We start from the raw sequence: 14,193 nt of genomic DNA on the forward strand, positions 1-14,193 counted from the left end.
CTCAGCAGGGGGTGCTGGAAAAAAAAACCTCGGCCTGCACTAGACTCGCAACTCGTTACATTGATAAAAAAGATATATAGCAGCGCAGCTCAAATTACACCAGTGCATGAGCGCACAGTTGAAAATCGATCGTTGTGTTCACTTCCGTCACACCATGGTTCACATCCAGCTGCTCACAGAACAAGTTTAGCGCACCACCGCTCCCCTCACACTTTTTCATCTAACCTTTTTTCAGCACTAGGTCATATGAGCATTAAATAAATGCTGCGTCTCAAAATGCCTTGGACAGCAGCGAGGATGACTCGCTTTGCCACGGGCCGAAACAGTTCGGAACGACCACAGCTAGAGCGAACACAGCGGGGCAGAGGAGTGTCAGGAATAGTCTTTGGTGTACACATCAGTACGGCCTATTTGCACTACTGTTTAGTGGCAATGCAGTGTTTTATTCTATGCCTTTTTATTTTCGTATATTATTTATGTTGACATAAGTATGTATGATTGACTGTGATGTATTCTGTACTGTATATCTGTTCCACACCACAAGGGGGTGTTATCAGTTTGATAAGAGATGTGATATGATTGGTGACGTCATGCCCCATATAAATATGAATGTTCCGGACTTGATCACTCTCTTAGCCCGCTCCCAACATGAAGGCTGGAAGAGCAGTTTAGTTATTCACTATAAAATAAATATGCCTTGAGGCTGAAGATTAAAACTCGTCTCGTCTACTTTTCTGTTGTTGCACTGTTGGACTCCTGCTGTGTTAGTAGTGCACCTGCTAACAATTTAAATGAATACAATTTATTTATTCATAAAAACAAGATCTGGTCTTCAAATCTTTTTTCCAAATATAGGTCGTCTTACAATGGGGTTTGTGTTTATATTCGGACCAATACGGTACAGCGGGCGCTCACATGACGTCAAGCATTTCCTGGTGCATAATGTGACGTTCAGAACCTAAAATCCCGTTTCTCCCTGTTGACACGACAACACATAACCGGCGTTTTCAGAAATCTCCACTTTGGCCGGAGTTTTTAGAAATGATCGTTTTCTGTGATAAGACAGGGCCTCAGACAGGGGGTGTTGCAGCACCCCCAGCACCCCTACTTCCCGCGGTACTGGGTGCAACTTACAGCTGAATGTAGTGCCATGTTGTTAAATGAAAACCTACGCTAGCCTGGCTCGCTCTTGCGCATCTCTGTTCGCGCTCGTGCATGATTGTGCGTCGAGGTACTTGGAATGGGTGGAGTCAGAGTCAGCGTTGAAGGAGAGGGGGTAGGACCATTTGAGTTGTTTATTTTCAAAATCTGCTGGAGTTTCGCAAATCCCATACCCAACCTTTAAATTAAATAAACAATATTGCAAACAATATTATGTGCAAAACCAAATCAAAGTACCCAAAATGTACTTTGATTAAATGTATTCGTTTTCGCGGTTATTCAGCCTCTTCTCCTCCGGAAAAACACGACTGCATTGCATTGTGGTATACGGGAGTAACATGTAGGCTACATCGTATGTACACTCAAATTTTGGGTATTTTAAGTGCACTATATAGTGCATGAAATTAACCACTGAGAATTCGAACACCACTACAAAATGGCGAGCACCCTATATAGTACACTATATCCGTGATAGGGAACGATTTCGAACACAGCTTATGGCTGCTTTTGATGCTTCCCCTGCTTCCCCTCCTTCTCCTCCTCTTCTTTTCCTTCTCCTTCTTTAGGTTCTGGCAGCCTAGATGTAGCAAAGGCGCATTACTGCCCCTACAGGCGACAAATAGAAGTTTGGATAAATCACAAATCTCGCGAGACAGATTTTTTTACACGACGGGTAATATCGTCAAGTTTAATCACGCGAGATCTCGTGGCACGAGATCTCGTCACACCCCTAGTAGCTACCGCGGCTATCGCCATCCGGCTTAAACCCCACCCTACCATAAAGTGTACTGTCGGCGGTGGAAACGCGAGCCGCAACGGGGCTGTGCCTAACCGCCACCTACACTACCAGACCTAAATCGTACTGGGCCTAAACGCACCCGCGTTGGAAAAACGCCATTAGACGCACATAGCGAGCAGTAGCCGCTAGTTAGAGGCACAAAGTGGGCAGTAGCAAATAGCAAGGGACACATAGCGAGCATTAGCAGCCAGCTAGAGGCACAAAGTGGGCAGTAGCAGCTAGCAAGGGACACATAGCGAGCAGTAGCAGCTAGCTAGAGGCACATAGTTGGCAGTGGCAGCTTGTGTGATTCTGTATAAGGATCTCAAATCTTCATATTGGCCAGACACAACCCTCTTATCCATCTCGTTTTGGGAGTTTCGACGAATGTTTCTGTAGGCTGGACATAACATTATGAGAGTTGGCACCTCATCGTACCTCGAGAGTTGGCAAATCATTTAATAAATGAAAGCATCTCATTTTCATACAAATACTATGTACTCACCAAATCCCCAAAATCACCATAGCCACCAAAAGAACACCCGTAACAGCAAACAATCCATCGCTAGTTCGACATGGCTGGACCAAACCTGGAAAGAAGTTCTCTGCGAAGAAAGCACATTACATGCATACAGAATCTGTCTATAACATCGCATCTGCCACTAACATTCCACGGCAGGCCTATGTGTAAATCTAGAGGCATCCATGACGTCTCTAGTGGAAGAGAACAGCATGTAGTTGCTCTAAACATATTTTAGGTTGTTCAGGGTAGAGACCAAAGGGGTATTCCATCTGCAGTCCATCACTTGAGGCTAAAGCCGTTCCATCAACGCAGTTCAGCCTCGCCTTGCTCAGGCGTGGATTATGAGCGCTCATGAGATTTGCAACCAGCCCAGAACCGTGAATGTCGAATCATGGATCAAATGTCCGAAAAAGCTTTTTAATTGATAATCAGCTATTACCCTCGGTTAAGGACTGCAGATATGAGGGCATTGTCATCTCTGTTCATGGGCTTGTGGTTCTGCAAATATTTTTTTCCAAAGAAAGCTACGCGGCGCCCTTGGCGTTTTAGTAATGTTCTGCTTGGGGATGAGTCGTTTGTTAAGTGTATTATACGCAAATCGATATTTTCTTGTCCATACATGAAATGTCGGATGTTAGTAAATCCACCCTCTGTGAATCCTTAAAGGCTTTTTTAAGAGGGGAGATTATCTCTTACATCTCCTGGGAAGCCAGATCGAGAAGATTGTGTATGCTATTCATGGCACTATTTTGTGTACAATGCCCGACACTGCCCCCATGATTCCCGGTGGTACTGCAACGTTTGGTCCGTTTTGGTACGCATCCGCAAGCTTGCAGGATACGTGCAGAAATACGGGTGAAATGTACGCAGAGTACGGACAGAAGGCTCCGTCCGTATCTGAATGCGTATCTAACGTAGAGCATATATGAGCCTTTAGAGGTCCATGGTAGAGGCTAAAGTTCCTGTAATGGCCTGTAGGTGGTTTGCAGTATTAAGCATGTTGCAGAAAGCGAAGGCTCCATTTTAATTTGACGGGAAGGAATGTGATTTCATTATTTAAATACAAAGCCAACGAATGTCTTCCTCGTACGTAAGGATCCGTTTTCCAAGGTCCTAGTTGACAATTATATTTATTCAAATTGTCATAAAGGATTAAATGCAAATACATTTTGGCCAGACTCTCAATGTTATAAACTGTGCTGCCAGAAATAGATGGTGTCTGTTGTTGACTGCTAACATATTAGCTAAGTGCTGACGCTCCATATACATGAAGTCTTCACAGTCATAGAACTCTTGCATTAACCAATGGGTGATGTCAAAGATGCTACATCCAGTGACCACATCACAAGACAAAAAAGGACCTACCAGGAAGGTGTATCTCTGTCTCCCTGGTCTGGTTGAAGAGCTCCTGATGAACTCTACAGATGAGGTGTCTGTTCGGACTCGTCCTCTCCACTACCAGGGTGCTGGAAATGTTGTAGAGTCGGTCTTCTTCTTGGTTTGCAGGCATGGTTACGGCGGGCAGGAGGGCTCCTTCAGCGTTCCACCAGGAGAGCTTTGGTTGTGGGTACCAGCCTTTAGCCCGGCAGCCCAGAACCAGGACCTCACCCTTGACTTCCTCCAGGGTTATGAATGGGGAGGAGGCTGCACCTGGGGGTAAGACATTCGTTGGCTTTGTAATGACTGGGGAGGAGGGTGGAGTTAGGGTTATGACTTGGGAGGAGGGTGGGGTTAGGGTTATGACTGGGAGGGTGGGGTTAGGGTTATGACTGGGAGGGGGGTGGGGTTAGGGTTATGACTGGGAGGAGGGTGGGGTTAGGGTTATGACTGGGTGGAGGAGGGTGCCCCTGAGGGTGGGGTTAGGGGGGGTACTTCTACTATATTCGTAGTAGAATCTGTCTCACCTACTATAAAATGGTCTGGGTCTTGTTCCAACCTACCGGTAGCAGTCTTACCTACAAGGAGATGGACAGAGTACATGTTTTCTGTGGACTTGAACAGGCAGGTGTAGTTCCCCTCATCGGCCAGTCGGACGTCTGACAGTTTGAGGGAGATGATTCCCCTGTCCAGATCTTCTGCTGACAGCATCGTCCTGCCTCTGTATGCCGGATTCTGATGTTCATAAATGGTCCGACGGTTTTCATGCCGATGGACAATATCAGGATTCAGGTCTGTCCTGGACCACTCCATTACATTCTCGCCGATGTCTGACGACGTCTTTGTATCGACAGACAGAGTGACGTCGTCACCGACCAGTGCCCTCACGTTAAGAGCTTCCCCTAGACAGAGAGATGACCCGAGGAAGAGAAAGAGGAGGTGAGGTTGGGGAACAAAGCCCAAGTATCTATCATTAACCTTGCTACACCTGGCCGGGAGATGATCTGCTACTGGACACTCTCCTCTGACTCTAGTAGTAACATATGGAAATTGTATGACATCCAAAAAGAGTATTGGTAATTATGGGATATTTTACCTGCAGAAAAGCAGATCAACAGGAGAACGATGACTTCCATGAGAAGTCCTGAAGAGGTTGCTCTGACTAATAATACATTATTATTATTATTTATTTACCTGAAATAGAACAATAAATGTTATTAAAACATGCACATCCTTACCTAAACTGACAATTATACATGATTGACAAAGTTGCACAGTATTATTATTATTTTATAAATAGTATCATTTATGAACAATAAAATCGTATCTATATCAATTCAATGCCATTGATTAAAAAATAACCTCAACACAATTGTTAAGCCATGTTGACTGGTGCTATTTCTAGAACATGCCTGCTGCGGCGTGGTGGTAGGCACTGCTCATTGAGCTTTACGAGGATCGGCCCGATACTGTGCTCAAATCGATCATGCGATTTATTCAATACCCGGGTCATTATAACGCTCATAGCAGTTACACAACTACACAAGTACCTGCGTTCGACTCATTTGGATAGTTTGATAATGTAGCTTTTGATATGCGTAAAATCGATATTATTTACAAACCATATGGCGGAGCTTAACGTGTTCTTTGTCTCCTTAAGTGCGAAAGTAAAGGAGGAAGTTCCCCCGAGACAAAGGGAAATCTTCAGCGATCTCTTTAAATGCATGTGTGGATTTATTGTTTTCAACTGTTTTGTGTTGTAAATGTCGGGGCCAGGGCAGCTCTTGGGGTGTTTAAACTGTATTCACCGAGCTGTTAAAACGGGACCGAAGAGAGACAGGGAAGTGCGTTGATGCGCTCATATATATTGACACAATAACTACTTGACAAACTAGCTAAACTTTCAAAATGAGACACATTTACAGGTGTAGGCCTAAAGCCAGCAGCCTGTGGTGTAGATGTTTGAGGTTCTACACCTGTAAACGTGTGAAAATAAATTAACTGTGAATCAACGCTCTGGTATCCCCAGTATACTCAATTTGAGAATACTTGAGATACCAGAGATTTAATTCACAGGCACCAGCATCAACGCTCAGGTATCCAAAATAGGCCTATTCTCAAATTGAGAATACTTAAGATACCAGAGCGTTGATTGGGTAATTTAACACGTGGCAATAGTTATGTAGGCTATTGTATCGATATAATAGCCTAAATAACTGTATTAACTGCGGTCACGCCAGCCGCACTTTGGAAAAGCCCCGTCAAGCCAGCCGCCGCTTAATATCTGTTGCGCATCTATTACTGCACTTACGGTACGGTGCCCGACTAGGCCAAAATGGATGGGAAAGCAGTTTTTTATACCCCGTGCAACGGTTAAACATGAGGGAAATTATAGGTTTGCTGATTTTTTCAATGGTTTCTTGTTCACAGTGATCCTGACTATCACTATAGAACATATCAAAACATTTTACTGAATGGCTTTATAGTAAATTATAATCAAAATCCCTCCCACTCTCAAAGTGCATACGGCGATTGGATAATTTCCTCAATTTCAAAACTGTACTACAATTATTTGCGTAATAGGTTTGCTAATATTTTCAATGGATTCCTGTATAGAGTGATCCTGACTATCACTGTAAAACATATCAAGACATTTTACTGTATGGTTTTATAGTAAATTATCTTCAAAATCCCTCCCATTCTCAAAGTGCATACTGGCGAATGGATAATTTCCTAAATTTCAAAAATGTATTTAAGTTATTCCTTAAGAGGTTTGCTAATATTTTCAATGGATTCTCGTTCAGAGTGATCCTGACTATCATTATGGGAAATATCAAGACATTCTACAGTATGGTTTTATAGTAAATCATATTCAAAATCCCTCCCACTCTCAAAGTGCATACTGGCGAATGGATCATTTCCTCAATTTCAAAAATGTATTAAAATTAGTCCTTAAGAGGTTTGCTGATATTTTCAATGGATTCTTGTTCAGAAATATCTTGACTATCAATATGGAACATATCAAAACATTTTACTGTATGGTTTTATAATAAATTCAATTCAAAGTCCCTCCCACTCTCAAAGTGCATACTGGCGAATGGATAATTTCCTCAATTTCAATTTTTTTTTAAAATTATTCCTTAAGAGGTTTGCTGATATTTTCAATTGATTCTTGTTCACAGTGATCCTGACTATCACTGTATAACATATCAAAACATTTTACTGTATGGTTTTATAATAAATTCAATTCAAAGACCCTCCCACTCTCAAAGTGCATACTGGCGAATGGATAATTTCCACAATTTCAAAAATGTATTTAAATTATTCCTTAAGAGGTTTGCTGATATTTACAATGGATTCTTGTTAACAGATATCCTGACTATCTCTATAGAACATATCAAAACATTTTACTGTATGGCTTTATAGTAAATTATAATCAAAATCCCTCCCACTCTCAAAGTGCATACGGCGATTTGAATTGAATTTATTATAAAACCATACAGTAAAATGTTTTGATATGTTATACGGTGATATTCAGGATCACTGTGAACAAGAATACATTGAAAATATCAGCAAACCTCTTAAGGAATAATTTAAATATTTTTCTGAAATTGAGGAAATTATCCATTCGCCAGTATGCACTTTGAGAGTCAGAGGGACTTTGAATTGAATTTATTATAAAACCATACAGTAAAATGTTTTGATATGTTATACGGTGATATTCAGGATCACTGTGAACAAGAATACATTGAAAATATCAGCAAACCTCGTAAGGAATAATTTAAATATTTTTTTGAAATTGAGGAAATTATCCATTCGCCAGTATGCACTTTGAGAGTCGGAGGGACTTTGAATTGAATTTATTATAAAACCATACTGTAAAATGTTTTGATATGTTATACAGTGATAGTCAGGATCACTGTGAACAAGAATCCATTGAAAATATCAGCAAACCTCTTAAGGAATAACTTAAATACATTTTTGAAATTGAGGAAATTATCCATTCGCCAGTATGCACTTTGAGAGTCGGAGGGACTTTGAATTGAATTTATTATAAAACCATACAGTAAAATGTTTTGATATGTTATACGGTGATAGTCAGGATCACTGTGAACAAGAATACATTGAAAATATCAGCAAACCTCTTAAGGAATAATTTAAATATTTTTTTGAAATTGAGGAAATTATCCATTCGCCAGTATGCACTTTGAGAGTGGGAGGGACTTTGAATTGAATTTATTATAAAACCATACAGTAAAATGTTTTGATATGTTATACGGTGATATTCAGGATCACTGTGAACAAGAATACATTGAAAATATCAGCAAACCTCTTAAGGAATAATTTAAATATTTTTTTGAAATTGAGGAAATTATCCATTCGCCAGTATGCACTTTGAGAGTCGGAGGGACTTTGAATTGTATTTATTATAAAACCATACAGTAAAATGTTTTGATATGTTATACGGTGATATTCAGGATCACTGTGAACAAGAATACATTGAAAATATCAGCAAACCTCTTAAGGAATAATTTAAATATTTTTTTGAAATTGAGGAAATTATCCATTCGCCAGTATGCACTTTGAGAGTGGGAGGGACTTTGAATTTAATTTATTATAAAACCATACTGTAAAATGTTTTGATATGTTATACAGTGATAGTCAGGATCACTGTGAACAAGAATCCATTGAAAATATCAGCAAACCTCTTAAGGAATAATTTAAATACATTTTTGAAATTGAGGAAATTATCCATTCGCCAGTATGCACTTTGAGAGTGGGAGGGACTTTGAATTGAATTAATTATTAAACCATACAGTAAAATGTTTTGATATGTTATACGGTGATAGTCAGGATCACTGTGAACAAGAATACATTGAAAATATCAGCAAACCTCTTAAGGAATAATTTAAATATTTTTTTGAAATTGAGGAAATTATCCATTCGCCAGTATGCACTTTGAGAGTGGGAGGGACTTTGAATTGAATTTATTATAAAACCATACAGTAAAATGTTTTGATATGTTATACGGTGATATTCAGGATCACTGTGAACAAGAATACATTGAAAATATCAGCAAACCTCTTAAGGAATAATTTAAATATTTTTTTGAAATTGAGGAAATTATCCATTCGCCAGTATGCACTTTGAGAGTCGGAGGGACTTTGAATTGTATTTATTATAAAACCATACAGTAAAATGTTTTGATATGTTATACAGTGATATTCAGGATCACTGTGAACAAGAATACATTGAAAATATCAGCAAACCTCTTAAGGAATAATTTAAATATTTTTTTGAAATTGAGGAAATTATCCATTCGCCAGTATGCACTTTGAGAGTGGGAGGGACTTTGAATTGAATTTATTATAAAACCATACAGTAAAATGTTTTGATATGTTATACGGTGATATTCAGGATCACTGTGAACAAGAATACATTGAAAATATCAGCAAACCTCTTAAGGAATAATTTAAATATTTTTTTGAAATTGAGGAAATTATCCATTCGCCAGTATGCACTTTGAGAGTCGGAGGGACTTTGAATTGTATTTATTATAAAACCATACAGTAAAATGTTTTGATATGTTATACGGTGATATTCAGGATCACTGTGAACAAGAATACATTGAAAATATCAGCAAACCTCTTAAGGAATAATTTAAATATTTTTTTGAAATTGAGGAAATTATCCATTCGCCAGTATGCACTTTGAGAGTGGGAGGGACTTTGAATTTAATTTATTATAAAACCATACTGTAAAATGTTTTGATATGTTATACAGTGATAGTCAGGATCACTGTGAACAAGAATCCATTGAAAATATCAGCAAACCTCTTAAGGAATAATTTAAATACATTTTTGAAATTGAGGAAATTATCCATTCGCCAGTATGCACTTTGAGAGTGGGAGGGACTTTGAATTGAATTAATTATTAAACCATACAGTAAAATGTTTTGATATGTTATACGGTGATAGTCAGGATCACTGTGAACAAGAATACATTGAAAATATCAGCAAACCTCTTAAGGAATAATTTAAATATTTTTTTGAAATTGAGGAAATTATCCATTCGCCAGTATGCACTTTGAGAGTGGGAGGGACTTTGAATTGAATTTATTATAAAACCATACAGTAAAATGTTTTGATATGTTATACGGTGATATTCAGGATCACTGTGAACAAGAATACATTGAAAATATCAGCAAACCTCTTAAGGAATAATTTAAATATTTTTTTGAAATTGAGGAAATTATCCATTCGCCAGTATGCACTTTGAGAGTCGGAGGGACTTTGAATTGTATTTATTATAAAACCATACAGTAAAATGTTTTGATATGTTATACGGTGATATTTAGGATCACTGTGAACAACAATACATTGAAAATATCAGCAAACCTCTTAAGGAATAATTTAAATATTTTTTTGAAATTGAGGAAATTATACATTCGCCAGTATGCACTTTGAGAGTCGGAGGGACTTTGAATTGTATTTATTATAAAACCATACAGTAAAATGTTTTGATATGTTATACGGTGATATTCAGGATCACTGTGAACAAGAATACATTGAAAATATCAGCAAACCTCTTAAGGAATAATTTAAATATTTTTTTGAAATTGAGGAAATTATCCATTCGCCAGTATGCACTTTGAGAGTGGGAGGGACTTTGAATTTAATTTATTATAAAACCATACTGTAAAATGTTTTGATATGTTATACAGTGATAGTCAGGATCACTGTGAACAAGAATCCATTGAAAATATCAGCAAACCTCTTAAGGAATAATTTAAATACATTTTTGAAATTGAGGAAATTATCCATTCGCCAGAATGCACTTTGAGAGGGGGAGGGACTTTGAATTGAATTTATTATAAAACCATACAGTAAAATGTTTTCATATATTATAAAGTGATAGTCACGATCACTGTGAACAAGAATCCATTGAAAATATCAGCAAACCTTTTAAGGAATAATTTTAATACATTTTTGAAAAGCAGGATTGTTATCCATTCTCCAGTATGCACTTTGATACTGGAAGGGATTTTGAATATAATGTACTATAAAACCATAGAGTAAGATTTTTTTATATGTTCTATAAGGATAGTCAGGATTACTGTGAACAACAATCCATTGAAAATATCAGCAAACCTGTTAAGGAATAATTGTAATACATTTTTGAAAAGCAGGAAATAATCCATTCTCCAGTATGCACTTTGATACTGGGAAGGATTTTGAATTTAATTTATTATAAAACCCTACAGTAAAATGTTTTGATATGTTCTATAGTGATAGTCAGGATCACTGTGAACAATTAAGAATCCTGTGAAAAAAAAATCAGCAAACCTATAATATCCCCCATGTTTAACCGTTGCACCGGGTATAAAAAACTGCTTTCCCATCCATTTTGGCCTAGTCGGGCACTGTACCGTAAGTGCAGTAATATATGCGCAACAGATATTAAGCGGCGGCTGGCTTGACGGGGCTTTTCCAAAGTGCGGCTGGCGTGACCGCAGTCTGTATTACACGCAGGACGGACACACCGGGCACACACCTAGGCCTACAGATGGAGAGGATGTCCCAACATAATACATATTTACCTTTGTACTTCTTTGGAAATGTGTTTTCGATGTGCACGTTTTAACATGCAGGTTAATACGCTTTCGTTTCACAGATGCAATTCCATCCACACCGAAACTACTTCTTCTTCTTCTTCTTCTTCTTCTTCTTCTTCTTCTTCTTCTTCTTCTTCTTCTTCTTCTTCTTCTTCTTCTTCTTCTTCTTCTTCTTCTTCTTCTTTAGGTTTTATTGGCGGTTAGCAAACCAACTGGTAGGTGCATTACCGCATCCAACTGGACTGGAGTGTGAACGAGAGATATTGCTGCTAGGAAATAAAATAAAAATAAAATAAAATACGAATAAAAGATTCAAACAAACAAACAAAACTAGATTCTTTCTACTACACCAATTTCCCTTAGGAACTTAATAATGCTGTGATAGGCATTGCCTGCTGTTTTTCCCAAAAGCCCTGATAATGAAAAGTTGGTGTGTTCTGCCTTGCTTAATGTCTGAAAAAGGTGGTCTCTCTGGGCATTGTACTCACTACAATTACCTAAAACATGCTCAACGGTTTCTGGCTGGTAACAGTGTTGGCGTTTCCCAGTAGGATGCTTGCCTATTTTATGCAGCGAATAGTTCAGACCTGTATGCCCGATTCTAAGACGAGTGATTATACTTTCATCCCTACGTTTGAAGCCCACCTTCCTCCGATCACCAACGTGTCTTTGGATACTGTACAAATGCCTGCTTCACTCATGCCCCAATGCTCCTGCCATGTATTTTGTGCATATGTCCTGATGAAGGATTTTACCTCAGCTTTGCTCAGAGGAACCTGGAGATCTACATGTAATACCTTGAGTGCTTGTTTGGCCAGAATATCAACTTGCTCATCTCTTTTCCACATTGTTCATCGAACAGCGTTGTGGTTCAAGGGTTTAATGCCCTTAGACCTGGGTTGACAGTTTACTGTGTTTCTACAGAAGAGTCTGTGATCCTAGAGAGTCCTGTCCATCCCGTAGCAAAAGAAACTTCTGTTACACTTTGCTGCCTGTCCGAGAAGTCCAGTAACCAGCTGTGTAAACCAGTCCTGTACCTGCTCTAGAGATCATTGGGGTCGGTTTGACGGGAGAGATGAGTTTTGCTGCTGTCAACAGATCTCATGAAGGCCTCTACCACTCTCTGGTGTTGAGTCTCCAGGGAGCTGGCTGCCTGTCAGAGGTGAGCTCTGTTCGGTCTCCACATGGTGAAGTTCTACAGTCACATTAAAAGGGGACTATTGTAGAACTTCTTTATCATTAATTAATTAAAACAATGGTTCTGAAATTACCAATGTGGGTCAATCCGTCATCTGTAGCGTGATATCAGCCCTGAACTTCTTCCCGTGGGTGTTGTGTTGATTCTTCGGTTGATTTAATAGCACAGCAGGCTTGCTTGTGGTTCTGCTTATTATCTGAACTCCTTATCTCAGCAACCATCTCCCCCGAATCCCTTCGCCCCACATCCCCCCCCCTCCCATCCCCATCGTATCCTCCCATTGGTCTATGATGGACGGACCCTCCTCTTATTGGTTCTTCTAGGGGTAGTTGGTGGATGCTGCTGGAGGATAAACAAAGGTACAGAATAACTCTCAGAGGTTGCCTCAGAGGATGTGACTAATTGGGATGTAATGTTAAACAGAACAGAACAGAAGAAAGATCAGGAAACAAATACAAAAAATATATATATCTACACAAAGCCTAACTTTAGAACATGTTGTAGCTATTTAAACAGCACAATGTGATAAGGGTGTGAAATGTTAATGTAGGTGATTCTGCGGAGTCCTCGACATTTTCAAAATTAGCAGGCCACAGTGCTCAAACTTCCCCTATTGTCCTATCTATCAATCTTACACATTGTGGCCATCATCTGTCAAACGTTCTCATGTCAGTGCAATCAATTTATTCATACACAGCGGTCAATAGGTCAGACAGCAAGACTAAATGCAGTTCAGGACAAAGTCTGTGACCTCAGCCCATCAAAACACAACTTCCATCTCTCTCCAGTCTCCTGAGGTTATATAAGAAAACAGTCAAATTAAGTTCAAACAGAGGCAATATATATGTTCAAAAAGGAGGGAATGATAAGTTCTTCGTAGTATTACTTTTTATCACAAATTATGTTTTTTGTGTTTGTTTAATGAGAAAACATGTTCTGCATGTTCTAAATTTTGGCAATCATTGGTTTGTTTATTTGTAGCTTAACCACAGTTTGTGGGAGTCTGTTGATGAGGAATAATGTGAACAAATGTGGCTTCCTTATAATGATTTTAAAAGATGACAAGATCTCGGCGTCCACATACTTGACTAAATTCTACATTCCACATGTCTTGTGTTTGATTATGGTAATGTTTTCATTTGCATGTGGTAACTACTGCTCGAGACATGAGATTAACATAAAATAGAGATAAGGGATGTATCTAGTTTAGTTTGATGTGTCTTAGTTAGTCTTCTATATCAGGTTACTAACGACTTGCTAGATGGTGGAACTGTGAAATAAAGACGACATTTTGTCAGATGTCGGTTGCTATCACCAATTCCAACAACCATTGTGAGTGCCTCACGAATAAAAATGGTTCAAAGCCGGCCCACCACTGTTGTAACATCTGACTCTCATCTTTTATCTCTTTGTGAGTGCCGGCGTTGAAGAATGACACAAAAGGTACCTGCGTTGTAGAATGACACAAAAGCTGTTACAAAAAGTGTCTTCATGATACAGACAGGGCCGGATAAGAAAATGGGCTTTAAGGGCTGCAGCCC

General features: G+C 39.0%; 1 protein-coding gene across 2 annotated transcripts; it reads right to left on the reverse strand.

Annotated features, from left to right (window-relative positions):
* Positions 1-1,870: 1,870 nt before the first annotated feature.
* LOC115529482 (butyrophilin subfamily 1 member A1-like) lies at positions 1,871-11,574 on the reverse strand. 2 transcript variants are annotated; one of them, XM_030338246.1, is made up of 6 exons: positions 11,440-11,574; positions 4,936-5,033; positions 4,418-4,741; positions 3,828-4,112; positions 2,445-2,544; positions 1,871-2,339 (listed from the first exon to the last, which is right to left on the reverse strand). In XM_030338246.1, exons 2-6 carry the CDS (start codon positions 4,973-4,975, stop codon positions 2,297-2,299), a joined length of 792 nt encoding a protein of 263 aa, XP_030194106.1. In that variant the 5' UTR covers positions 4,976-5,033; positions 11,440-11,574; the 3' UTR covers positions 1,871-2,296. The 2 variants fall into 2 exon arrangements, with proteins under 2 accessions (XP_030194106.1, XP_030194108.1); XM_030338248.1 differs by lacking the exon at positions 4,936-5,033.
* Positions 11,575-14,193: the final 2,619 nt, after the last annotated feature.

Source organism: Gadus morhua, chromosome 17 (genome assembly GCF_902167405.1).
Source record: "Gadus morhua chromosome 17, gadMor3.0, whole genome shotgun sequence".
NCBI lineage: Eukaryota > Metazoa > Chordata > Actinopteri > Gadiformes > Gadidae > Gadus > Gadus morhua.

What these genes read in the sequence shown, in the direction of transcription:
- LOC115529482 (XM_030338246.1), bottom strand. Translation starts at nt 4,975, where the DNA reads ATGGAAGTCATCGTTCTCCTGTTGATCTGCTTTTCTGCAG. An exon ending in GACAGAGATACACCTTCCTG is followed by an intron (nt 2,545 to 3,827) that starts GTAGGTCCTTTT and finishes CTTTCTTCGCAG; the next exon opens with AGAACTTCTTTCCAGGTTTG. An exon ending in ATGGTGATTTTGGGGATTTG is followed by an intron (nt 2,340 to 2,444) that starts GTGAGTACATAG and finishes TGTTATGTCCAG; the next exon opens with CCTACAGAAACATTCGTCGA.